Source organism: Pristiophorus japonicus, chromosome 4 (assembly GCF_044704955.1).
Source record: "Pristiophorus japonicus isolate sPriJap1 chromosome 4, sPriJap1.hap1, whole genome shotgun sequence".
Taxonomy (NCBI): Eukaryota; Metazoa; Chordata; class Chondrichthyes; family Pristiophoridae; genus Pristiophorus; species Pristiophorus japonicus.
Window position 1 is genome coordinate 303283918 of NC_091980.1, and position 27787 is coordinate 303311704.

General features: G+C 50.0%; 1 protein-coding gene across 1 annotated transcript in view; it reads left to right on the forward strand.

Annotated features, from left to right (window-relative positions):
* The window catches only part of tshr (thyroid stimulating hormone receptor), a 128801-nt gene extending 103892 nt beyond the window's left edge, over positions 1-24909 (forward strand). Inside the window, exons 7-10 of the mRNA XM_070877943.1 lie at positions 11310-11378; positions 17587-17664; positions 21474-21662; positions 23487-24909. Of these exons, the coding sequence (XP_070734044.1) occupies positions 11310-11378; positions 17587-17664; positions 21474-21662; positions 23487-24909 (1759 nt within the window). The remainder of the gene's footprint in view (positions 1-11309; positions 11379-17586; positions 17665-21473; positions 21663-23486) is intronic.
* Positions 24910-27787: the final 2878 nt, after the last annotated feature.

Sequence of the window (27787 nt, forward strand, 5' to 3'; positions counted from 1 at the left end):
CTAATCCAGAGGCCTGGATTATTAATCTGGAGAAATGAGTTCAAATCCCACCATGGTAGCTTGGGGAATTTAAGTTCAGTTCATTAAATAAATATGGAATTTTTAAAAAAGCTACCATCAGTAATGGTGACCAGGAAACAACTGGATTGCCTAAAAAATACAACTGGTTCACTGATGTCCTTTAGGGAAGGAAATCTGCCGTCCTTACCCGGTCTGGGCCTATATGTGACTCCAGATCCACAGCACTGTGGGAGTACCATCACCACATGGACTGCAGCGGTTCAAGAAGGCGGCTCGCCACCACCTTCTCAAGGGCGATTAGGGATGGGCAATAAATGCCGGCCTTGCCAGAGACGCCCAGATCCTGTGAATGAACGAATTACCAGTCACACCTGTCAGGAGAGGAGAGAAGCTAAATATCGTCAACTATCGAAAACTGGAGACCTTCTGAAAAAGATTCATTCTCTGGATGTGGGCGTTGCTGGCAAGGCCGGCATTTATTGCCCATCCCTAGTTGTTCTTGAGAAGGTGGTGGTGAGCCGTCTTCTTGAATCGTGAGGTGAAGGTACTCCCGCAGTGCTGTTAGGGAGGGAGTTCCAGGATTTTGACCCAGCGACGATGAAGGAACGGCCGATATATACCCAAGTTGAAATGGCATGTGACTTGGAGGTGTTCCCATACTGATTTGAATGCAAACGCCTCGTACTAATCTGTCGTTCAATGGGATGGTGCAGAGATATTTACGTGAGAGGTTTCCAGACTGTGTAAGAGCAATTGGTGTGTCTGTCAATCATATCCCTATTTGCAATTTGAGTTTTCCTCAAAATATAAGTTTACATGTGCTGGCAGAGTCAACAACGCCAATCTGCCTTTATATAGCGCCTTTTACATCCCAAGGGGCTTCACAAGAACATTATCTGACAAAAATTGACACCGAGCCACATACTGAGATATTAGGATAGGTGGCCAAAAGCTCGGTCAAAGAGTTAGGTTTAAAGGAGCATCTTAAAGGACAAGAGAGATAGAGGCGGAGAGGTTTAGGGAGGGAATTCCAGAGTTTAGGCCCGAGGCAGCTGAGGGCACGGCACCATTGGTGGAGCGAAGGAAATCGGGGATACACAAAAGGCCAGAATTGGAGGAACACAGAGATCCTGGAGGTGAGATGAGCGTCATGGGGATGATCGTGGATTTGAAAAGGTGACGGTGTATTTGAGGAAAGGATAAACAGAAGGCTCTGTCTCGGTGCATTGTGTCAGGCTGGTTCCACCTCAGCTGACTCCTGATCGTCAACCTTGAACTCAGCTCCAAACCACGAAAAGAACTGCCAGGCCAAAGTCAGCATCACTGCCCCTCCGAGCCTGACTGGGCTCTGGGCTCCTCATTACATACACAAATCCAATCCAGGTTTATTGAAGCTCCTTTGCCAAGGACTCTGGCCAAGTTACTCATTGTGCCCTGTCCGTAACCTGATAAAATAATCCAAGTGTGCAGCATTCCTGTCAGAAAAGGGTATTAAGTGTACTTGGTTACCGAGCACATAAGATTGGCTGCTCCTGCCGAATTAGAAGGTAGGCACGGTCAGGAAAAGGGTCAGAATAGGGGTCAGGAGAGGGGTCAGGAGAGGGGTCAGAATCGGAGTCAGGATATGGGTCAGGAGAAGGGTCAGGGGAGGGTACAGGATGGGGGTCAAAACAGGGGTCAGAATAGGGGTCAGGATAGGGATCAGAATAGGGGTCAGGAGAGGGTCAGGATAAGGGTCAAGATAGGGGTCAGTATAGGGATCAGGAGAGGGGTCAGGGTCAGGTTAAGAGTCAAGATAGGGGTCAGCAGAGGGGTCAGGGTCAGGTTAGGGGTCAAGATAGGGGTCAGGATAGGGGTCAGTGCAAGGTCAGGAAAAGGGTCAGGAGAGGGGTCAGGAAAAGGGTCAGGAGAGGGGTCAGAATCGGGGTCAGGAAAAGGGTCAGGAGAGGGGTCAGGGGAGGGTTCAGGATAGGGGTCAGGAGAGGGGTCAGGATGAGGTTAGGGGTCAAGATAGCGGTCAGTATAGGGGTCAGGATAGGGTCCAGGGTCAAGTTAGGGGTCAAGATAGTGGTCAGGATAGGGGTCAGTGCAGAGTCAGGATAGGGGTCAGGCTAATGGCAGTGCGGGGTCAGGATGAGGGGGTCAGGAGGAGGGGTCAGTGCAGGGTCAGGATAGGGGTCAATATATGAGGTGGAATCTGGGTTTCTCTGCGATGAAAAATTAATTAAAACCCTTAATAACCCACCCACATCATGAAGGGTTTTCTCGGTGCCACTAACTACCAATCTAAAATGGAAAGGCCCAGCCCTACATCTTGCACTCATTGAATTGTTTTGTTCCATATATCTTCTGTCTCTCTCTTCTTTTTTGTTTTCCATGGGTTTGTCTCTTCTTCTTTCCTGATTCTCTTGTCCTCAGTCTGGTCGACATTGTTGGAGGCATTCTCGCTCTCTGAGTCAGAAGGTTGTGGGTTCCAGTCCCACTCCAGAGACTTGAGCTCATAAATCTAGGCTGACACTCCAGTGCTGCACTGTCGGAGGTGCCGTCTTTCCGACGAGACGTTAAACCGAGGCCCCGCCTGCTCCCTCAGGTGGATGTAAAAGATCCCGTGGCACTATTTCGAGGAAGAACAAGGGGATTTCTTTTCAGATTCCTGGCCAATATTTATCCCTCAACCAACATCACAAGAACAGATTATCTGCTCATTATCACATTGCTGTTTGTGGGAGCTTGCTTGTGCGCAAATTGGCTGCCGCATTTCCTACATTACAACAGTGACTACAGTCCAAAAGTACTTCATTGGCTGTGAAGCAGTTTGGGCTGTCCTGAGGTTGTGTAAAGGTGCTATAGAAATGTAAATCTTTCAAGTGTCCTACCCGTGAAAGAACCTCCCGAACGGTGACAAGAGAGGGAGAAGCGGGAGCAAATTGGCAATAAATTAACCAGACCGCTAAGCTCCGACCCACCGATCGCCGCGCTGGTAACGCCGCCCCGCAGCTTCAGTCGAGGTTCACCGGCGGTGCTAGCCGTTATCGCTGCGCACTCTAGCTCCACCCACTCGGTGATGTTGATGCATGTGCAACGCCCTGACAGCGCCGTGGTCGTGGACCTCACTGGCTTCGCCTGCCTGTGCGTCTGCCGCTGATCGCCACGGGTAAAGCAGGCGCTCTCCAACCTGCCGCGGCGATCAGGAGACGGCTGAGCAGGTCGGTGTCCGCAAGTCGCGATTTTTTTTTTAACTTCCATTTAGTTATTGTGTTCTTATTTCACCCTGATTGGTGGGCAACGTTCTTCAAAGGAGCTCCGCTCCATTTTTTCCCAGTCTTCAGGTAGTCCATTGGATCTCCCCGAGGATGCCGGATTCCTCGGGCCCAATTATCTGCGCCGTTTTTTTGGCGCGCACCATTTTTTTTGAGTAAATTTGTAAAGTCCTGTCCCCTCAGTACAGATTCACACGAGGCATGTAGTGAAGTCAAGGTCACTCTGGACCTGCACCTTTATTTCACAGCTCTGGAATGCTGCACTTGCCTGAGACCTGTCCTTATATATCTGTCTCTTGCAAGTGCACCCCTGGTGGTAAGGTATGCTGGTGGTTACAGGTCATATTTTATTACAGTCATGTATAGCATGTTAGGATACAGTTATATATAATAGTGTAAGATACATGACATCACCCTCCCCCAAAGTCTTATTGTCTTTATAGGTTCAGTCTCTCAGATGGTCTACACTCTCGCGTGGAGCGTCTGAGTTGTGGTTCAGTTGTTTGCCTTGGTGTCTGTTTTTCTTTGGGTGTGGTTGCTGGTATCTCGCCTGGGCTGTCTGTTTCGATTGGTGTGATTGTTGTTGACTCGCCTGGGCTGTCTGTTGGGATTGCCCTTTCCTCAGGTTGTTCCCTCTGTCTGTTCACCAGGTGTGGTGCGAGTTCCACATTGTAGTCTGCCTCTGGTTCCGCAGTGTTGTTGGTAAATCTGTTTTTGACTTGGTCTACATGCCTCCGGCAGGTTTTGCCATTGTCCATTTGTACTACCAGTAGCCTGTTTCCTTCTTTGCCCATTACGGTCATTGCAAGCCATTTGGGACCCCTGCCATAGTTTAGTACAAACACTTTGTCCCCTATCTCATTCCATCTCCCCCTTGAATTTCTGTCATGGTACTCAGTCAGCTTACGGCGCTTTGCCTCAACGATTTCGTGCATGTCTGGGAGGATTAATGAAAGCCTTGTTTTTAAAGTCCTTTTCATCAACAGTTGCGCGGTGGGGATCCCAGTCAGTGAGTGCAGACGAGATCTGTATGCCAGCAGCAGTCGCGACAGACAACCCTGCAGCGTGGGACCTTGGATTTTAAGCATGCCTTGTTTAATGATTTGCACTGCTCTATCCGCCTGGCCATTGGAGGCCGGCTTGAACGGTGCCATCTTGACGTGATTTATGCCGTGGTCAATTATAAAGTCATGGAATTCTGCGCTGGTGAAGCACGGACCATTGTCACTGACCAATATGTCAGGGATTCTGTGCGTTGCAAACATGGTTGCGAGGCTCTCCACAGTGGTGGAGGTTGTGCTCGAGTTTAAAATGGTGCATTGGATCCACTTTGAAAATGCATCTACAACTACGAGGAACATTTTGCCCATGAATGGACCCGCATAGTCTACGTACTCTCGCGACCACGGTTTGGTAGGCCAGGGCCAGGGGATCAGTGGAGCCTCCCTGGGGGCATTGCTGAGTTGGGCACAAATGATGCACCTTCGGACGCAGAGCTCCAAGTCCGCGTCAATACCAGGCCACCAGAGGTGGGATCTGGCTATGGCCTTCATGAAAACGATCCCCGGGTGCTCGCGGTGGAGCTCCCGGACAAATGCCTCTCTGCCTCGCAGAGGCATGACTACTCAGCTGCCCCACATCAGGCAGTCTGCTTGTAGTGATAGCTCATGCATGCGCCTGTGAAAGGGTTTTAATTCCTCGGGGCAGGCATTGCGAGTCTCTGCCCAGTCACCGGTTGGGACACATCTTTTTACTAAGGATAACGTGGGGTCGCTGGCCGTCCAGGCTCTGATTTGGCGAGCCGTCATGGGCGAACCTGTGGACTCAAAGGCATTGATTGCCATGACTATCTCACAGTCCTGTTCGTCAGACCCTTCCGTGGTCGCCAGGGGTAGCCTGCTGAGCGCGTCGGCACAGTTGTCTGTGCCTGGTCTGTGCCTTATGGTATAGTCATAGGACGCCAGCATGAGTGCCCACCGTTGAATTCGCGCCGAGGCGTTGGCGTTTATTGCCTTGCTCTCGGATAGGAGGGACGTGAGGGGCTTGTGGTCGGTTTCTAACGCGAACTTGGCCTTGAAAAGGTACTGGTGCATCTTTTTGACACCGTACACGCATGCGAGCGCCTCCTTCTCTGCCATTCCGTACCCGCGCTCCGCCCGCGAAAGTGACCTGGAGGCATAAGCTATGGGTTGTAATTTGCCCGCGCTATTGATATGTTGCAAAACGCACCCGACCCCATACGCTGACGCATCACATGTGAGAACTAGCTTTTTACCTGGGTCAAAGAAAGTCAAAACACTGTTGGAATACAGAAGGTTGCGTGCCTTATTGAAGGCGCGTTCCTGGGCGACCCCCAAAACCAATCGCACCCCTTTCTGAGTAGCACGTGGAGAGGCTCCAGCAGCGTGCTTAAGTTCTGCATAAAGTTCCCAAAGTAATTGAGTAGCCCGAGAAAGGCGTGCAGTTCTGAGGCATTCCGGGGCCTGGGTGCCAGGCGAATTGCTTCTGTTTTGGACTCTGTTGGGCGGATTCCATCAGTGGCAATCCTTCTGCCCAAAAATTCAACCTCAGGTGCGAGAAACAGGCACTTGGATTTCTTGACTCGTAGGCCTACCCGATCCAACCGCTTTAGTACTTCCTCCAAATTACGGAGATGGAAGTCGGTGTCCCTGCCCGTGATAAGTATGTCGTCTTGAAATACAACCGTCCCCGGGATGGACTTGAGCAGACTCTCCGTGTTGCGCTGGAATATGGCAGCTGCCGACCTGATGCCAAATGGGCATCGATTGTACATGAAAAGGCCTCGATATGTGTTGATGGTGGTGAGTAGCTTGGATTCCTCGGTCAATTCTTGCATCATATACGCAGATGTGAGGTCTAATTTTGAGAAAAGTTTACCTCCAGCCAATGTGGCAAATAAGTCCTCCGCTCTGGGCAGCGGGTACTGGTCCTGTAGGGAGACTCTGTTTATGGTAGATTTATAGTCCCCACAGATTCGTACGGATCCATCAGGCTTCATGACTGGGACGATGGGACTTGCCCAGTTGCTAAATTCCACAGGTGATATAATGCCTTCCCGCAGAAACCTGTCTAGTTCGTGTTCAATCTTTTCCCTCATCATATAGGGTACAGCTCTGGCCTTGTGATGGACCGGTCTAGCATCCTGTCTGATGTAGATTTTGACTTTGGCCCCTTTGAAAGTGCCCACACCTGGCTGAAAGGGATGTTCGAATCGCTTTATAACTGTTGAGCAGGAGGTCCGTTCCTCTAATGACATGGCATGGACATCATCCCATTTCCAGTTTAGTTTTGCCAGCCAGCTTCTCCCCAGCAGTGCTGGGGGGTCTCCGGGGACAATCCACAGGGGAAGTCGGTTCACTGTCCCTTTGTGTGTGACAGAGAGCATGGCGCTGCCGAGGACTGGTACGATTTCTTTGGTATAGGTCCTTAGTTTGGTGTCGACCCTTGAGTTTTGGTCTGTCTCTTTTATGCGGCCACAGTTGTTCAAATTGTTGAGCGCCCATGAGAGATTGACTCGCTCCCGTATCCAGTTCCATGTTGACAGATATCCCGTTGAGTAGGACCCTCATCATTATAGGAGGCATCCTGTTGTAGGAGCAGCGGCCATGGATCGTGTTGACCCACTGTACACCGGTGTCCCGGGTACTGTCCCCACCATCTTCTGGTCCGCTTTCCGACCCATCTGATTCGTATACCAGCCAAGCTGCCGATTTTATGCACATGCGGGCCAAATGCCCTGTATATTCACAATTTCTGCAAACAGCCTGCTGAAATCGACATCCCCTTGACGAGTGCCCACCCCACACCTCCAGCACAGACTTGTTCCATTGTTCAAAGAGTTCCCAAAGAATGCGCTGCGTCTGGCTGATCTCTCTTGAGCTTCTCTCAGTTTGTAGTTGATTGCTCGCATTGTGGGTTGATGAGGTGTGAACGGCCGTTCCTGTGGCCCTTGATGGCCTCTGCCTGCTGTCAAGAGCCTGTTCTCCTGGTTTTGTCTGTGTGTTGGGGTAGCAGCTTGTTTAGTGCTGTGAACTTCTTCTTCCGATATTTCGTTAGTTGTCGTCCCTGCATTGTAAATCAACCTCGTTTCTTCTTTCCCTACCAAGAATGTCTGTGCAACCAGTGCTGCTGCCTCTAAGGTCAGGTTCTTGGTCTCTATGAGCTTTCGGAATATGCCTGCATGGCCTATTCCTTCAATGAAAAAGTCTCTCAGCATTTCTCTCCTCAGTTCATCGGAGAACTCACATAAACTAGCCAACCTCCGAAGTTCCGCCACGAAGTCGGGTATGCTCTGGCCCACAGCGTCTGTAGTTGTAGAACCTGTGTCTGGCCATGTGTAGGCTGCTCGCTGGCTTCAGGTGGTCTATTATCAGTGTGTTCAATTCTTCAAACGACTTGCTTGCTGGTTTCTCGGGTGCCAACAGATCCTTCATTAAAGCGTATGTTTTCGAGCCACAGCTGGTCAAGAGATGGGCTCTTCTCTTGTCTGCCTTATCGTCGCCTAACCAGTCTTTAGTTACAAAGCTTTGCTGGAGCCTTTCTATAAAGTCCTCCCAATTGTCTCCCGCATTGTACTTTTCATCTGATCCATTGTTCACCATTCTGTGGATTCTGTAATCCCGTAACCCGTCGCCATTGTAAAGTCCTGTCCCCTCAGTACAGATTCACACGAGGCATGTAGTGAAGTCAAGGTCACTCTGGACCTAAATCTTTATTTCACAGCTCTGGAATGCTGCACTTGCCTGAGACCTGTCCTTATATACCTGTCTCTTGCAAGTGCACCCCTGGTGGTAAGGTATGCTGGTCGTTACAGATCATATCTTATTACAGTCATGTATAGCATGTTAGGATACAGTTATATATAATAATGTAAGATACATGACAAAATTCAAATTTCCAAGTTTCCCCAAAGTTTCTACGCTAGCGTAATTCACTTAGATAGGAATTTTTAACCTCATTGGGGGCGTAAACTGCCAGCCGCGCCAATTCTGGCCATTTAAGCAAGTTTGGCCAGCTCCGATTTACTCCAATTTTTCTTAGGGCGGCAAAGTGCTGCAGTACAGCGGGACCTGGGGGTACTTGTGCATGAAACACAAAAGGTTAGTATGCAGGTACAGCAAGTGATCAGGAAGGCCAATAGAATCTTGGCCTTTAATGCAAAGGGGATGGAGTATAAAAGCAGGGAAGGCTTGCTACAGCTATATAAGGTATTGGTGAGGCCACACCTGGAATACTGTGTGCAGTTTTGGTTTCCATATTTACGAAAGGATATACTTGCTTTGGAGGCAGTTCAGAGAAGGTTCACTAGGTTGATTCCGGGGATGAGGGGGTTGACTTATGAGTAACGGTTGAGTAGGTTGGACCTCTACTCATTGGAATTCAGAAGAATGAGAGGTGATCTTATCGAAACGTATAAGATTATGAGGGGGCTTGACAAGGTGGATGTAGAGAGGATGTTTCCACTGATAGGGGAGACTAGAACTAGAGGGCATGATCTTAGAATAAGAGGCCGCCCATTTAAACAGAGATGAGGAGAAATTTATTCTCTCAGAGGGTGGTAAATCTGTGGAATTCACTGCCTCAGAGAGCTGTGGCAGCTGGGACATTGAATAAATTTAAGACAGAAATAGACAGTTTTTTAAACGATAAGGGGATAAGAGGTTATGGGGAGCGGGCAGGGAAGTGGAGCTGAGTCCATGATCGGATTAGCCATGATCTTATTGAATGGCGGAGCAGGCTCAAGGGGCCGTATGGCCTACTCCTGCTCCTATTTCTTATGTTCTTATTGTTATGTCCAGAATAAAGTAATGTGATTGAGTACTGTAGACATGAGTAAGTGTGACCTTAGTCTCTTTATTCCAACTCCAGAGTGTTGGTACAGCCTGGGTGGCCTGCTTATATACAGTGCTCCCAAGGGATCCCTTGGGACTCCAACAGATGTGCCCTCTGGTGGCGGTAGAATGCTGGTTACATAGTGCTGCATACATAACACGTATGTTCTGATCTATGTGACCGTTCTGGAAAAACCTTCAACAAAATCGGTGTAGGCAAGAGAATCAGCACAGCAGATGCAGAACAACGGCCCAGTAACATCAGCGGAGAGGAGAGAGGGGAGAGGAGAGAGGGGGGAGGAGAGAAGGGGGGAAGGGGGAGAGGGGGATGGGAGGGGAGAGAGGGGGGAGAGGAGAGAGGGAGGAGGAGAGAGGGGGGGGAGGAGAGAGGGAGAGAGGGGCCGAGAGGAGAGAGGGGGGAGGAGAGAAGGGGGAGAGGAGAGAGTGGGGAGGAGAGAGTGAGAGAGGGGCCGAGAGGAGAGAGGGTGGAGGAGAGAGGGGGAAGGAGAGAGGGAGAGGGGGGAGAGGAGAGAGTGGGGAGAGGAGAGAAGGGAGAGGGGGGAGAGGTGAGGGGGGAGGAGCGAGGAGGGTGAGAGGAGAGAGAGGGGGAAGAGAGGAGGGAGGGAGAGAGGGGGAGAGGAGAGAGAGAGAGAGGGGGGAGAGGACAGAGGTGGGAATGGAGAGAGGGAGAGAGGTGGGGAGAAGAGAGAGGGAGAGAGGGGGGAAGAGTAGGGAGAGGGAGAGAGGGGGGAGAGTAGAGAGGTGGGGAGAGAAGAGGGGGGAGAGAAAAGAGGGGAGAGAGGGAGGGGGGGAGAGGAGAGAGGGGGAGGGGGAGAGTGGGGAGGAGAGAGGGGGGAGAGGAGAGAGGGGAGGGGGGAGAGTGGAGAGGAGATAGGAGAGAGGGGGGACAGGGGGGAGAGGGGGGAGAGGAGAGAGGGGAGGGGGGAGAGTGGAGAGGAGAGAGGAGAGAGGGGAGAGTGGAGAGGAGAGAGGGGAGAGGGGAGAGGGGAGAGTGGAGAGGAGAGAGGAGAGAGGGGAGAGGGGAGAGTGGAGAGGAGAGAGGGGAGAGTGGAGAGGAGAGAGGAGAGAGGGGAGAGGGGAGAGGGGAGAGTGGAGAGGAGAGAGGGGAGAGGGGAGAGTGGAGAGGAGAGAGGGGAGAGTGGAGAGGAGAGAGGAGAGGGGGGAGAGGGAGAGAGGTGGGGAGAGGAGTGAGGGGAGGGGGGAGAGTGGAGAGGAGAGAGGGGAGAGTGGAGAGGAGAGAGGGGAGAGTGGAGAGGAGAGAGGAGAGGGGGGAGAGGGAGAGAGGTGGGGAGAGGAGTGAGGGGAGGGGGGAGAGGAGAGAGGACGAGGAGAGAGTAGGGAGGAGGCCTTTCGACCAGGGTTAGCAGCGGCACCCGGCACCGGGAGGGGGTGTGGATAGACTTTTGTCATAAACACTTGAATAATTTAATGGAGGTAAGTTGCTGCAATGTGTAAGGTGCTTGTACAGGTTGCTGTGAGCTGGCCAGAATGTGTTGTATGTTTCACTTTCCAGCCTCAGCCTGCAGTGCGTCCCTGGTTACCACGGCAGCCCAATCTTTTTGGCGCAGATCTTCGGCTCCACCCCCAAAGCTAAAGGACAGGCTAGGCGGCGCCAGAAATCATCAATTCAAACGGGGAAACTTGGATCCATTTTTTTTGCCGTAGTTGGGCCCCCAAAAAAACGGGCGGAACTCTTCAAGTTCGCCAAAAAACAGCTTTGGGGAAAGTTGGGGGCCCTAGCGGCAGAACTTCAGCTGCAATGCTGCGCTACTGCCCCAGGAATCGGGGTTAGCGCCCTAAGAGGAGTGTGCAATGCTTCCCTTCGCGCTCCACTCCTGGGGTGCTAAGAATGAACGTCCCGGTTGGAAGCGGTAAATATTGCCCGATGCTAAAGTTACCGCCTGAACTCTTCGGACTATAACGCATTTTTAGCCCTAAGAGTTCAGATGTGATTTTTTTTAAAGGCCTTTAAACTTCCAAACCTTCCTTTTCATGTCCTTGAAGAATATGGTCTTCAGTTGAGGAATGTGATGATTGCAATCTGAGCCTTATTGTGAAGCACTCACAGCTCACATATGGTGAAATTGGTTACATGTGTTTATTTTTTAATTTTATCGCTAACTCACAGCTTTCTCTTGTATTTTGCCCCCGCCAGAAAACTCTACAATAACGGGTTCACTAAGGTCCAGGCTTACGCTTTCAATGGAACTAAACTGGATGCCGTGTAGGTATTACATTTATTGGAGTAAAATCGGGGGAATGCGCAGGAGGCCAGAATCGGAGGAGGGCAGAGATCTCGGAGGGTTGTAGGGCTGGAGGAGAGTTGCATTCATAGTCCTCCCCATGTTGAGTTGCTGTTGCTACTGTGGAGATGGTTCGGACCACAGAGAGGGAAGGAAAACTTCATCCGTGGCTCAGTGGGTAGCAACCCACCTCTGGGTCAGAAGGTTATGGGTTCAAGTCCCACTCCAGAGACCTGAGCACAAAAATCTAGGCTGAGGCTCCAGAGCAGTGATGAGGGAGTGCTGCACTGTCAGAGGTACTGTCTTTTGCATGAGACGCTAAACCGAGGCCCCGTCTGCTCTCTCAGGTGAACATAAAAGATCTCATGGTACTATTTCGAAGAAGAGCAGGGGAGTTCTCCCCGGTGTCCTGGCCAATATTTATCCCTCAATCAACATCACTAAAAACAGATTATCTGGTCATTATCACGTAGTGTTTGTGGGACCTTGCTGTGCTGTGCGTAGATTGACTGCCACATTTCCTACATGAGTGACGACACGTCACAAGGTACTTCATTGGCTGTAAAGCGCTTTGGGACGTCCTGAGGTTGTGAAAGGCGCTATATAAATGCTCCACCTCAGCATAAAGGGGAAACAAAAGAGAGCTCATGACACAGGATGAAACAGAATCTGACTGACTGATATTCTGGTCAATACTGAAGCAATAGCTTTAGAGAGAGGGGAATGAAAAAAATATCCCAGGAACTGCCAAAGCCTTCCCAGTAGCAACAGACGGCAGTGGAAATCTGCTAAATTTAAGAAGGAACTGCGGGCGAGGAGCAGTTTATTTACCCTGGCACCATCTCGTCTCAACTCGCTATCCAGTAGCATCCAAGATGCTCTTAACCTGACCCGTGTTTAAACAGACGAGCACGCAGCACTTTAAAACTGTAGTCACGCGGCGCTGAACTTTGAAATCAGATATCTCTGACCTTAATCCTGCTGATTATAATAATCTCATGTACTAGTCCCTCTTTATAAGCCTGAAAGGTGTTGTTGGCCAATCATTGTAAACAAGAATCGGAATTTATTTATATCAACTTAGCGAGTCCCCCAACCCCGCCCCCCCCCACATCATCATCATCATCATCATCATCATCATCATCATCATCATCATAGGCAGTCCCTCGGAATTGAGGAAGACTTGCTTTCACTCTAAAAATGAGTTCTCAGGTGGCTGAACAGTCCAATACGAGAACCACAGTCCCTGTCACAGGTGGGGCAGATAGTCGTTGAGGGAACGGGAGGGTGGGACTGGTTTGCCGCACGCTCCTTCCGCTGCCTGCGCTTGATTTCTGCATGCTCTCGGCGATGAGACTCGAGGTGCTCAGCGCCCTCCCGGATGCACTTCCTCCACTTAGGGCAGTCTTTGGCCAGGGACTCCCAGGTGCCAGTGGGGATGTTGCACTTTATCAGGGAGGCTTTGAGGGCGTCCCTGTAACGTTTCCTCTGCCCACCTTGAAGGAGTTCCGAGTAGAGCACTTGCTTTAGGAGTCTCGTATCTGGTATGCGGACAATGTGGCCTGCCCAGCCGAGCTGATCAAGTGTGGTCAGTGATTCAATGCTGGGGATGTTGGCCTAGTCGAGGACGCTAATGTTGGTCTCTGGTGAAACCAGGGTGCGTCGACCAGACAATCAGGGCAAGTTCCTTCTTAAATTTTGAACGATAAGGGAGTGAAGGGTTATGGGGAGCGGGCAGGGAAGTGGAGCTGAGCCCAAGATCAGATCAACCATGATCTTATTGAATGGCGGAGCAGGCTCGAGGGGCCAATGGCCTACTCCTGCTCCTATTTCTTATGTTCTTATGTAAGTGAGGCCCAGCCCTGAATCATTACTTAGACCCTCAAAGAAATGGACCGTCATTTTAAAAAAACGGAGTGACTATTTGTCCTAACTCTGGCTTCTGTGCCTGCATCCTCCCTCTGCTCCCCCCTCACGCCCGGAACCGGCACTGGATACCATGTTGCCTCCAATGTGTAGACATCCTCAGCGCCGATCCACCGATCCAACAGGCCCACTCCAAGCTCTCAGCAACCCCGAGCCTCCGAACGTATCTCCAACTGTGTCGAGAGGGGCGTCGGGGAGAGAAGCGGTGGGCAGCCGAGGGGGGGAGAGAGTGAGAGAGCCTGGGGGGGCGGGGAGGGGAAGAGAGAACATTGGGTGGGGGAGAGAGAGAGCTTTGGGTGCGGGGGGGGAGAGAGCTTTGGGTGGGGGGGGGAGAGAGAGAGAGAGCCTGAGGGGGGGAGAGAGAAAGCCTTGGGGGGCGTGGGGCAGGGGGAGAGAGAGAGAGAGAGAGCTTGGGGGGTGGAGAGAGAGAGAGAGCCTGGGGGTGGGGAGGGGGGAGAGAAAGAGAGAGCTGGGGGGGAGAGAGAGAGAGAGAGAGCTTGGGGGAGGGGAAGGGAAAGAGAGAGTGCCTTGGGGGGGGGGGAGAGAGAGCTTGGGGGAGGGGAAGGGAGAGAGCGAGTACCTTGGGGGGGTAGAGAGAAAGCTTTGGGGGGCGCGGGGTGGGATGGGGTAGAGAGAGAGAGAGCCTGGGGGAGGGGAGGGAAGAGAGAGAGAGGGAGAGCCTGGGGGTGGGGAGGGGGGAAGAGAAAGAAAGAGCTAGGGGGAGAGAGAGAGAGAGAGAGAGCTGGGGGAGAGAGAGAGAGAGAGAGAGAGAGCTTGGGGGAGGGGAGGGGAGAGAGAGAGTGCCTTGGGGAGGAAGAGAGAGAGAGAGCTTGTGGGGGGGCGAGAGAGAGAACTTTGGGTGGGGGGGGGAGAGAGTGAGCGAGCCTGGGGGTGGAGGGGAGGAGAGAGAGAACCTGCGTTGGGGCTTGGGGGGGGTGGTGGGGAGAGAGAGAGCCTAGGGTGGGGGAGAGAGAGAACTTTGGGTGGGGGGGGGGGGGATAGAGAGTGAGAGCGCCTGGGGGGTGGGGGGGAGAGAGAACCTGCATTGTGGGGGGGGGGGTGGAGAGAGAGAGCCTAGGGTGGGGGAGAGAGAGAGCTTTGGGTAAGGGGGGGGGGAGAGAGAGAGCCTGGGGGGGTAGGGGGGCGGGAGAGAGAGAAAGAGAGCTTTGGTGGGGTGGGGGGCGAGAGAGAGAGAGAGTCTGTGGGGGGGGAGGGAAGAGAGAGACACAGGTGGCGGAGGAGAGAGAGGGAACTCAGGGAAGACGGATCACGTTCTTCCAACCCCCTGGTGCGTGCAAGCTCGGTGCATGTGTTACAAGGGACATTGTTGGGGTGGATGAAATTCAGAAGTCACGACACTGTCACTATTCACTCCATACCCAATAAACCTGTTCACAGTCTGCACACAATGCCCAAGCTATGGCGGGGGGCGGGGGCTTGATGAGTGACTTCGGCTGGGGGAAGGAAGCACTTGTGCAGGAGAGGGACTTCGGGTGGAACTTGGCTTTTGGAGAGATCTATCCTCTGTAGTTTCTGAAGTCAAAATGGATCGAATTACAAATTGGAAAATCAGTCAGAACTTGGGCTGGGCGGTTCCAGTTACACATTCCAGAGGAATTTCAGGGTGTGGCTTATCCTCCAAGGGGACCAATCAGCAAATAGGCCATGTGATTGTGGAGAGCCAATTAGAGAAACGACTGCCACTCAGTTAGTACCAAAAAACGCATCCTTAAAAAAAAACAATTCAAATGCTGTCCCCTTAAGTGTCCGCAGTGGCTCGGTGGGTAGCACTCGCCTCTGAGTCAGAAGGTCGTGATTAAAAGTCCCACTTCAGAGACTTGACCATCTGCCCCGAAACTCCCCTCCCACCATTGGTCCGTCGACTAGGCACATTGCCTTTCCACGGCCAATTGGAAAAGGGACACACACTTTGTTACCCAATTGGATTAATCCTCACTGGTCATAAAACAGTCTCCAATACCTTCATAACTAATAAATGAAAGTACTTTAAAAAAACATTTTTAATGATCCCGTATGATCTTTCTCCTGGGTTTGCATGCAGCAGTATCATAGAATCATAGAATAAATTAGCACAGAAGGAGGCCAATCGGCCCATTGAATTTGCACCGGCTCATAAGAACATAAGAAATAGAAGCAGGATTAGACCATTTGGCCCCTCAAGCCTGCTCCGCCATTTAATAAGATCATGGCTGATCTGATCATGGACTCAGCTCCACTTCCCTGCCCGCTTCCCATAACCCTTCACTCCCTTATCGTTCAAAAATCTGTCTATCTCTGCCTTAAATATATTCAATGATCCAGCCTCCACAGCTCTCTGGGGCAGAGAATTCCATAGATTTACAACCCTCAGAGAAAATAAATTCCTCCTCATCTCAGTTTTAAATGGACGGCCCCTTATTCTGAGACTATGTCCCCTAGTTTTAGTTTCCCCTATGAGTGGAAATATCCTCTCTGCATCCACCCTGTCGAGCCCCCTCACTATCTTATATGTTTCGATAAGATCGCCTCTCATTCTTCTGAACTCCAATGTGTTTAGGCCCAACCTACTCACCCTATCTTCATAAGTCAACCCCCTCATCTCCGGAATCAACCTCGTGAACCTTCTCTAAACAGCCTCCAATGCAAGTATATCCCTCCTTAAATATGGAGACCAAAACTGTATGCAGTACTCTAGGTGTGGCCTCACCAATACCCTGTACAGTTGTAGCAGGACTTCTCTACTTTTATACTCTATCCCCGTTGCAATAAAGGTCAACATTCCATTTGCCTTCCTGATCACTTGCTGTACCTGCATACTAACCTTTTTGTGTCTCATGCACAAGGTCCCCCGGGTCCCTCTGTACCGCAACACTTTGCAATTTTTCTCCATTTAAATTATCATTTGCTTTTCTATTTTTTCTGCCAAAGTGGATAACCTCACATTTACCCACATTATACTCCATCTGCCAAATTTTTGCTCACTCACTTAGCCTGTCTATATCCCTTTGCAGATTTTTTGTGTCCTCCTCACAATTTGCTTTCCCACCCATCTTTGTATCATCAGCAAACTTGGTAACATTACACTCGGTCCCTTCATCCAAGTCATTAACATAGATTGTAAATCGTTGAGGACCCAGCACCGATCCCTGCGGCACCCCACTAGTTACTGTTTGCCAACCGGAAAATGACCCATTTATGCCGACTCTCTGTTTTCTGTTAGTTAACCAATCCTCTATCCATGCTAATATATTACTCCCAACCCTGTGAACCTTTATCTTGTGCAGTAACCTTTTATGTGCCTTCTGGAAATCCAAATACACCACATCCACTGGTTCCCCCTTATCCACCCTGCTCGTTACATCCTCAAAGAATTCCAGCAAATTTGTCAAACATGATTTCCCTTTCATAAAACCACGCTGGCTCTGCTTGATTGAATTATGCTTTTCCAAATGTCCTGCTACTGCTTCCTTAATAATGGACTCCAGCATTTTCCTAACGACAGATATTAGGCTAACTGCTCTATAGTTTTCTGCTTTTGGTCTGCCTCCTCTTTTAAATTAGGGTGTTCCATTTGCGGTTTTCCAATCCGCTGGGACTGCCCCAGAATCCAGGGAATTTTGGTAGATTACAACCAATGCACCCACTATCTCTGCAGCCACTTCTTTTCAGACCTTCAAAGAGCTATCCAGTTAGTCCCAGTCCCCTGCTCTAATGCCATATCTCTGCTATTTTTTCTGCTACAAGCAATTATCTAATTCCCTTTTGAAGGCTACTATTGAATCTGTATCCACCAGCCTATCAGGCTGTGCATTCCAAATCTTAACCACTCGGCGGGGCGGTAAAGCTTGAATCCGGGAACAATTTGCGCCTCCCCCAGGCCTCTCTCGGAGCGCTCTCAGCCCGGCACTTTTGCCATTTTCGAGTGTTGTACAAGGCCCCCTTTTACGCTGCACCCCCTGACGGAGGGCCCAGATGGCGGAAATTCCTTTCCAAAGCGCAGACTATTCCCGGCCGCTAACGTTCCCGCCCGGCCTCCATTTGCACCCCGCAAACAGAAAAGCCTAAAATCCAGCAATATGTGGTCCTCTTAGAAGTTCAATTCCTGGAAACTTCAGGACAATCCTGAAGGAGTTGGCGACCCTCGCTGCCACACGTGCATCTTCTTGCAGGCGAGGCTCGGTGCCTAAAATGTGTTTACAACAGAGTCTCAAGTTTGAAAAGTGTCAAGATAAAGAGGTGCTTGAATCCTGTTGTTTTTAACAGTTACCTGCACAAGAATAAGCTCCTGTCATCCTTCAGTGAAGATGTCTTCGCAGGAGCATTGAGTGGACCCACTCTGCTGTAAGTGATTTCCAGTCAGTGCTTCCACAAGGACCGATGATAAGTGATGCTTAAGAAATGATTGAGACTTGGGAGAGTTCCTAGAAGACAAAAGCTGAATGCATAATGTACCACCAGTGCAAACAGGGGACGAAATATCCCCGGATTTAGAGGGTAGGTTTTCAAACAAGTGGGTGGGAGACAGTGATGAGAATCCAGGGAGCGCACAAAGTAGTTGGACATCTGTGTCGATTGGTTCACCAGCAGATTATTTCTGTCGCTGTGTGTGCTCTCCCGATATAAACCTTTCCTTCGATGATAGCGCCATTATTGCGTGGGAAGCTGGATCTGCCTTTCATTCCCAGGGAGATTAGAATCGAGAGAGGTGTACAATGGGTGGCTGAATCGATCTCGCCCGTTTTACACGCGGGCTAGGAATTCGGTGTCGCCCGCTTTGAGGTGGAGACGGTGTCGGGGCGCTACCTTTAGCGTCAGGCGATGTCTACCGCCTCAAAGTGCGAAATTCAGCTGTGTCGCCCCAAGAGGAGAGAGGAGCGCTAAGAGAAGGGTTCCACACTCCTCTTAGGGCGCTAACGGAGCGATAGCGCAGGAGGCCGACTCAATTTGTTGCCGGCATCCTAGCCCCCCGGAAATGAAAAAACAAATCCCGCTGAAAAATTTCAATTAACTCCACCCACACTTCCCCACTCCTGCAACAAATAAATACAAGTTGAAAAAGTTGAAATTTCAGCACTTACCGTGCACTGCGGACGATATCGCCCGCGGGATCGCCGCTGGACCGACTGCCGGTCTCAGCGCCGGGCGCTACGGCAGGCAAAAGAGTCAGTTTTGTGAACCCGGGGCTCAGGGGGCATTGCGCACTTGGTGATGTCACCGAGTGGGCGGGGCTAGCGAGCGCAGCGCAAACTGTCAGCGCCACCGCTAAACCTTCACTGAAGTTCGCGGCAGGCACTGACAGCACGGCGCTCGGGTGGGGGGGAGGGGGGCTGGGGCGCTAACGAGCGCCGCTAACCAACCGAATTTCTCCCCCTATGAGCCCAAAGTCAAAATGACCTCCAATCGATCTGTGAAACGTGCTAGTTCACCTTCAGGGCGTGACAGTGATGGTTTCGGGGCCGTTTGAGGGACGATAGCAGCAGGGGGCCAATGGAACTTGCGGCGGTACCTTGTTACGTTGGGCTTTTTCGCCCCGTTAAAGGCGTCCTGAGTTTCCCTGGGGAAGTGGGGTTGTGACGGGACGCAGAGAGGGCAGCCTGGGTGGTAACGGTGTTTCCGGTCCAGTGCTTCCACACGAACCGATGAAAAGTGATGTTTAAGATTGATTCAGTCTTAGGAGAGACTCCGGAAGACAAAAGTCGAATGCATAATGTCCACCTGCTTTACCACTGGCATCGCAGGTGGAGGCAGGACTGACGGGAATTCCCACCGGCCCCCGAACGCGTGCGGGCAGTACCTTCGGGAAGGGTGGTCTGGGCCCTACCAGGGGCCTCTATTTCTATCAGTGCTCTTGTCAGCCTTGCTCCCCAGTGATTTGCCAATGCTTCAATTTACCCCCCCCCCCATCTCGTCCCATCCCATCCCCCTTCCCACCCTCATGCTGTGGGTATCCCACCCGCTTTATTGGAATACCCCTGACCCCGGTCACACGGATGCAGTCATGGGTGGGGTTGGGGGGGTGCGCGGTATACTTACATCAAGTAGGCGGGGCCAACAAACATAAGAAGGTAAGAATTAGGAGCAGTAGTAGGCCATTCGGCCCCTCGAGCCTGCTCCCCCATTCAATAAGATCATGGCTGATCTTCGACCTCAACTCCACTTTCCTGCCCGATCTCCATATCCCTTGATTCCCCGAGACTACAAAAATCTGTCGATCTTAGCCTTGAGTATATTCAGAGACCCAGCATCCACAGCCCTCTGGGGCAGAGAATTCCAAAGATTCACAACCCTCTGAGTGAAGAAATTCCTCCTCATCATACCCTTACCCTGAGACTCTGCCCCTAGTTCTAGATTCTCCAGCCAGGGGTAGCAGCTTCTCAAGCATCTATCCTGTCAATCCCCCTCAGAATCTTGTACGTTTTTATTGAAATCAGCTTTCATTCTTCTAAGCTCCAGAGAGTATAAGACCATAAGAAATAGGAGCAGGAGTAGGCCATTTGGCTCCTAGAGCCTGCTCCACCATTTAATAAGATCATGACGGATCTGATCCTGGCCTGAGCTCCACTTCCCTGCCCGTTCCCCATAACCCTTTACTCCCTTATCGCTCAAAAATCTGTCTATCTCCGCCTTAAATATATTCAATGACCCAGCCTCCACAGCTCTCTGGGCAGAGAATTCCAGAGATTTACAACCCTCTGAGAGAAGAGGCCCAATCTACTCAATTTCTCCTCATAGGTCAAACAGAAATCCCAGATTGCCATGGTTACCAGGATCAATACCTAACTCCGCCCCATGCTTGACAAATCTTCGAGAATTTTTTGAGGATGTAACTAATAGAGTGGACAAGGGAGAACCAGTGGATGTGGTGTATTTGGACTTTCAAAAGGCTTTTGACAAGGTCCCACACAAGAGATTAATGTGCAAAATTAAAGCACATGGTGTTGGGGGTAATGTATTGACGTGGATAGAGAACTGGTTGGCAGACAGGAAGCAAAGAGTAGGAATAAACGGGTCCTTTTCAGAATGTCAGGCAGTGACTAGTGGGGTACCGCAAGGTTCAGTGCTGGAACCCCAGCTATTTACAATATACATTAATGATTTAGACGAAGGAATTGAATGTAATATCTCCAAGTTTGCAGATGACACTAAGCTGGGTGGCAGTGTGAGCTGTGAGGAGGATGCTAAGAGGCTGCAGGGTGACTTGGACAGGTTAGGTGAGTGGGCAAATGCATGGCAGATGCAGTGTAATGTAGATAAATATGAGGTTATCCACTTTGGTGGCAAAAACAGGAAGGCAGAATATTATCTGAATGGTGACAGATTAGGAAAAGGGGAGGTGCAACGAGACCTGGGTGTCATGGTATATCAGTCATTGAAAATTGGCATGCAAGTACAGCAGGCGGTGAAGAAGGCAAATGGCATGTTGGCCTTCATAGCGAGAGGATTTGAGTATAGAAGCAGGGAGGTCTTACTGCAGTTGTACAGGGCCTTGGTGAGACCTCACCTGGAATATTGTGTTCAGTTTTAGTCTCCTAATCTGAGGAAGGACATTCTTGCTATTGAGGAAGTGCAGCGAAGGTTCACCAGACTGATTCCCGGGATGGCAGGACTGACATATGAAGAAAGATTGGATCGACTAGGCTTATATTCACTGGAATTTAGAAGAATGAGAGGGGATCTCATAGAAACATATAAAGTTCTGACGGGATTGGACAGGTTAGATGCAGGAAGAATGTTGCCAATGTTGGGGATGTCCAGAACCAGGGGTCACAGTCTAAGGATAAGGGGTAAGCCATTTAGGACCGAGATGAGGAGAAACTTCTTCACTCAGAGAATTGTGAGTATGTGGAATTCTCTACCACAGAAAGTTGTTGAGGCCAGTTCATTAGATATATTCAAAAGGGAGTTAGATGTGGACCTTACGGCTAAAGGGATCAGGGGGTATGGAGAGAAAGCAGGAGTGGGGTACTGAAGTTGCATGATCAGCCATGATCATATTGAATGGTGGTGCAGGCTCGAAGGGCCGAATGGCCTACTCCTGCACCTATTTTCTATGTTTCTAAATGCAGGTGATTCAGGATCACCCTTGTAACACAGTGGTCTCTTTCTTCCCTTCTTCCCACGGCCCCCTTCCCACGGTCCCCTCCTTCCAGTGACGTGTCCCAGACCAGTGTAAGCTCCCTGCCAAGCAAAGGGCTGGAGCCGCTGAAGGAACTAATGGCCAAGAGCACATGGACACTGAAGAAGCTCCCACCTCTGAAGACCTTCCTTCACCTGACGAGAGCAGACCTCACGTACCCAAGCCACTGCTGCGCGTTCAAGAACTGGAAGAAAAAGCAGGGGTGAGTCAGCGCTGGCGAAGAAAGCCACGTCAAAGTGGGTGAGGTGTCGTCCTGGGAATGTGGAGCTCCTGGTACTGAAATCCACCAGAGTGGCTTTATAAAAACCTTTTCAGTGCATCTGCTCAGTTAATGATTCATCGTGGGGAAGCCCACTGCCCCAGGGAGTGAGGGGTGAATGGACGGGACTGAGGCTGTTAACTTGCCCCTCAGCCGTAAGAGAGTGCATAAAATGGGCATAAACTAGAGCTCAGTGGGTAACTATAGTGTCTTTGTTTTGATTCGTCCATGAGATGTGGGCATCACTGGCGAGGCTGGCATTTATTGCCCATCCCTAGAAACAAAAGGCATCCAGGGTATGGGGAGAAAAGCGGGAAAATGGTGTTGAGATAGAGGATCAGCCATGATCATATTGAATGGCGGTGCAGACTCGAAGGGCCGAATGGCCTACTCCTGCTCCTATTTTCTATGTTTCTATGTTGCCCTCGAGAAGGCGGTGCTGAGCCGCTGCAGATGTAGCGGTTTGGTACAACTGAGCGGCTCGCTAGGCCAGAGGGCAGTTTCAAGTCAACCACATTGCTGTGGGTCTGGAGTCACATATAGGCCAGACCGGCTAAAGGCGGCAGATTTCCTTCCCCAAAGGACATTAGTGAACATTGATGGGTTTTTAATGACAATCACGGTAGATTCATGGGGTTAGAATTTCCACGTCATCTCTGCCCGGTTTCTCGGCGGTATTGGTCGGTTTGGGCGGAAAACCACCCGGCGGAAATTTCGGAAAACTGTTCCGTTGGCGGTTTTGAAATACCGCTGTGGAGCCCACCGCTGGCGAGCACCGTCCAAAAGCCGCCACTGCCCGAGTTTTGTCCCAGCGGTGATCCGTAGGTAAGTAAAACAAAAACTGCCCACAAAGCTGGGCGCTAGGTATGAATCCCTTCAAAAAAAGATAAGTTAAAAAGTTTTCTATTACTTTCGTTTCCAACGATTATGTGTAAAAGGGTCCTGAGAATGTATTGCTATTATTTATTTTTTGTATTTTCCACCTCCTTAGGCCCAACCTGCAGCCTTGGTCTAAATTTTAGCAAGTACCGCCCAATTGGCCCAAGATCGCGGTTTCCACCGAGAATCGAGGTGTAAGGTCCATTTTTTCCGCCAGGCAGAATTTTTTTCCTTTTTTTGTGAAATTTTTCGCCCGCAGTAATTTTAAAATCTTAGCGGCATTTTGGGCAGCAATGGATTTTTTTATTACTGATACTAGATTTTTGTTTAATTGAATTTAAATTCCCCAACAGCCATGATGGGATTTGAACTTGTGTCCCTGGATCATTAGTCCAGGCCTCTGGACTACTAGTCTAGTAACATAACCACCATAGTACCATACCTCTAACATGATACTAAGCCATAGAACAACATTTATATAGCACCTTTAAACTGTTCCAAGGCGCCACAACAGGAGTGCTTTAATATTTCATAAACCATCTGCTCTGAACACGTAGCTCATTTCTTTTAAAAAAAAAAATTAAATAAACACAGATTTAATGTGGTTGGTAAAAAAAAAACAGAGGTGATATGAGGAAAATTAATTTTACGAGTGGTTAGGATTTGGAATGCCCTGCCTGATAGGGTGGTGGATACAGATGCAGTAGTGGCCTTCAAAAGGGAATTGTATAAATACTTGAAGAAGAAAAAAAAATGCTGGGACATGGGGAAAGAGCGGGGGAGGGGGACTAACTCGATCGCTCTTCGAAAGAGCCGGCGCAGGTGAGTGCTATACTGTTCTACGATTCTATGTTTTATAACATTAACATGTACCTTTTCGATCTGCAGTTTGCCCTACAGGCTTTTAGAGTCAATGATGTGCAACCACACCGTTGGTCATGGTCTCAGGCAGAGAAGATCCTTTAATTTGTACAATGGGCCTTTTTACCTTGACTACACAGAGGATAACACCGTAGGCCACACCTCTGACCAAGGTTCAAAGCTCAGAGATTTCCATAGCAACTCCCACTATTACGTGTTCTTTGAAGAGCAAGGGGATGGAGATGTTGGGTTTGGCCAAGAGCTGAAGAACCCTCAAGAAGACCACGTGCTAGCTTTCGACAATCACTATGATTACATGGTGTGCGGAGGCAGCGAGGAGATTGTATGCAAACCGGAGCCTGATGAATTCAACCCTTGCGAGGACATTATGGGTTACGACTCCTTGAGGATCATCGTGTGGTTCGTTAATCTGCTGGCTATTTTGGGCAACATTTTTGTGCTCCTGATTCTACTGACCAGTCACTATAAGCTCACGGTCCCTCGTTTTCTGATGTGCAACTTGGCCGTGGCAGACTTCTGCATGGGCATCTACTTACTGCTGATCGCCTCGGTCGACCTGTACACCAGAACTGAGTACTACAACTACGCCATAGACTGGCAGACAGGGCCAGGGTGCAACACCGCGGGATTCTTCACCGTCTTTGCCAGCGAGTTCTCGGTCTACACTCTCACCGTGATCACGCTGGAGCGCTGGTACGCCATCAACTTCGCCATGCGCCTGGACCGGAAGATGCGGCTGCGGCATGCCATCACGGTCATGGTCGGAGGCTGGGTGCTCTGCGTCGCCTTGGCACTTCTGCCCATCGTAGGAGTAAGCAGCTACACCAAGGTTAGCATCTGCCTGCCAATGGACACCGAGACCCTGCTGGCTCAGAGCTACATCATTCTGGTTCTGTTGGTCAACATCCTGGCCTTCTTCATCATCTGCGCCTGCTACGTCATGATCTACCTCACCGTCAAGAACCCGCAGTACAAGTCCGGCAGCAAGGACACCAAAATCGCCAAACGGATGGCCGTGCTGATCTTCACCGATTTCACCTGCATGGCCCCCATCTCCTTCTACGCGCTGTCCGCCATCCTGGACAAGCCCCTGATCACCGTCACCAACTCCAAGATACTGCTGGTCCTCTTCTACCCGCTCAACTCCTGTGCCAACCCGTTCCTCTACGTCATCTTCACCAAGGCCTTCCGCCGTGACGTCTTCGTCCTGCTGAGCAAGGTGGGCCTCTGCCAGCGCCGGGCCCAGCTGTACCGGGGTCAGGCCGTCTCCGGCAAGAACAGCACCGGCCCCTCGGGGAGCCGGGCCGGCAGAGGGGCGGAGCGCGACCCCGCCAGCCTCGGCCGCTTCCCCTGCGGCCCGCGGCAACACCACGGCGACTGCCGGCAAATGAGGGCGGCTACGGGAGGTTGTAAAGTGAGCGAACTGTAACCATGGGGCGGGGTAGGGGGGAAAGGGATGTATCTTCGACGGTTAACTAGTGACCGAAAGTGCTCCGTTTATCACAGGCAGAAACAGGCCGTGCTTTCTCATTGGTTCCCACCTCGCTACAGTGCACTGAAATACAAGGACCAAACATGAGTAATGTCCAATTAACTATTGTGTAGTTAAACCCTTCCAATCCCCTCAAAGTGGTGCGGGGTTACCAATTGTACTAAACACCGACTGCAGTTCCAATAAAGCTAATCGCATTGCATGGAGTCTTGACCTACAACACACTTGCTATATAGTAGAGCACTGTAATAGCGCCAACACATTATGCCAGCCATCGCATATAGTGGGCAAACCACGTTGGCACAAACGCACCCACTTTCGGCGGTGGTGACTGTGAAATTGCGGGCATCCAATTTCATTCCAATTATCGAGACAGAGTACAGGGAACCACACTCTACATAGGGCCATACTGTAGCTGGCCTGGGGAGTGCTTAGTGATGACACTGGGTACCCAGAAACTGGAGAAAGACCCAGTCACTTTGATGAGTAGAAAAATACATTAATTTAAGAATTTCCAGTTAAGTATGAACGTTTATTCAGAACCGTGAGAATAGAATAATGAAAACTTTTTTATTTGTTCATGGGATGTGGGCGTCGCTGGCAAGGCCGGCATTTATTGCCCATCCCTAATTGCCCCTTGAGAAGGTGGTGGTGAGCCGCCTTCTTGAACCGCTGCAGTCCATGTGGTGAAGGTGCTCCCACACAGTGCTGCTAGGGAGAGAGTTGCAGGATTTTGATCCAGCGACGATGAAGGAACGGCCAATATATTTCCAAGCCAGGATGGTGTGTGACTTGGAGGGGAACTTGGAGGTAGTGGTGCTCCCATGACAGGAATTGCGTTTTAGATTGACTGAACTGCAGACGATTCGATACATGACAGATTGCACAACTTATGTATGGTAAACCATGGAGTGGAAATATATGCAGATAAATAAATATAGAGAGAAAGAGCATTGTTTAATTTATACATTATGGTATTGCTTTTATATAGGCTGCTGGTTGTCCCTGGGGTTCTTTCAGATGAGCCGTTGAACCGAGGCCCCGTCTGCTCTCTCAGGTGGACGTAAAAGATCCCATGGCACTATTTCGAAGAAGAGCTGGGGAGTTATCCCCGGTGTCCCGACCAATATTTATCCCTCAATCAACGTAACAAAAAAACTGATGACTATCACATTGTTGTTTGTGGGAACTTGCTGTGAGCTAATTTGCTGCCGCATTTCCCACATTCCAACAGTGACTACACTCCAAAACTATTTAATTGGCTGTAAAGCGCTTTGAGACATCTGGTGGTCATGAAAGGCGCTATATAAATGCAAGTCGTCTTCTTCTGTATGTTTTAGGTTCTGAGCTGGTTTGTTTCTATGTTAAAATGAAGAGGTTTTGCATCAGCATCTTCTTCTTCAACAAAAAAACCCAGTAGTGTGGAGATCCTATTCAGAAATCAGCTCTTGACCTGAAGGCTCAGTGCGTAAATGCACCAGGGCAGTGCCGAGCCCAACAGAGCAGACCGGTTCCTGGTGTGATCCTCGCCCAGACTGTGCTGAATCAGCCGATCACACCTGTGGCAGTGTTGGGTGCTTCAGGTATTCCAGTCTAATGGTCTAAGAAGTAAGAGAACAATCGGCAGGATTCCTGCTCCTGATCAGTTACCCCTGTCAAAACATACCCGTATATGGATACGTTTGTAATGTATTTGTTTTATAGGTTCTTTGCTTAAGAATCTGTATGGGTCGAGCTGCAGAACACCAAAGGGCAGAAAACGCTCATGGGAGTTGTGTACAGACCACCAAATAGTAGTAGGGAGGTTGGGGATGGCATCAAACAGGAAATCAGGGATGTATGCAATAAAGGTACAACAGTTATCATGCGTGACTTTAATCTACATATTGATTGGGCTAACCAAACTGGTAGCAATACGGTGGAGGAGGATTTCCTGGAGTGTATAAGGGATGGTTTTCTAGACCAATATGTCGAGGAACCAACTAGAGAGCTGGCCATCCTAGACTGGGTGTTGTGTAACCGAGAGAGGATTAATTAGCAATCTTGTCATGTGAGGCCCCTTGGGGAAGAGTGACCATAATATGGTAGATTCTTCATGAAGATGAAGAGTGACACAGTTAATTTAGAGACTAGGGTCCTGAACTTAAAGAAAGGTAACTTCGATGGTATGAGATGTGAATTGGCTAGGATAGACTGGCGAATGATACTTAAAGGGTTGACGGTAGATAGGCAATGGCAGACATTTAAAGATCACATGGATGAACTTCAACAATTGTACATCCCTGTCTGGCGTAAAAATAAAACAGGGAAGGTGGCTCAACTGTGGCTAACAGGGGAAATTAGGGATAGTGCTAAATCCAAGGAACAGGCATATAAATTGGTCAGAAAAAGCAGCAAACCTGAGAACTGGGAGAAATTTAGAATTCAGCAGAGGAGGACAAATGGTTTAATTAGGAGGGGGAAAATAGAGTATGAGAAAAAGCTTGCCGGGAACATAAAAACTGACTGGAAAAGCTTCTACAGATAAGTGAAGAGAAAAAGATTAGTGAAGACAAATGTAGGTCCCTTGCAGTGAGAATCAGGTGAATTTATAATGGGAAACAAAGAAATGGCAGACCAATTGAACAAATACTTTGGTTCTGTCTTCACTAAGGAAGACACAAATAATCTTCCGGAAATACCAGGGGACCGAGAGTCTAGCGAGAAGGAGAAACTGAAGGAAATCCTTATTAGTCAGAAAATTGTGTTAGGGAAATTGGTGGGACTGAAGGTCGATAAATCCACAGGGCCTGATAGTCTGCATCCCAGAGTACTT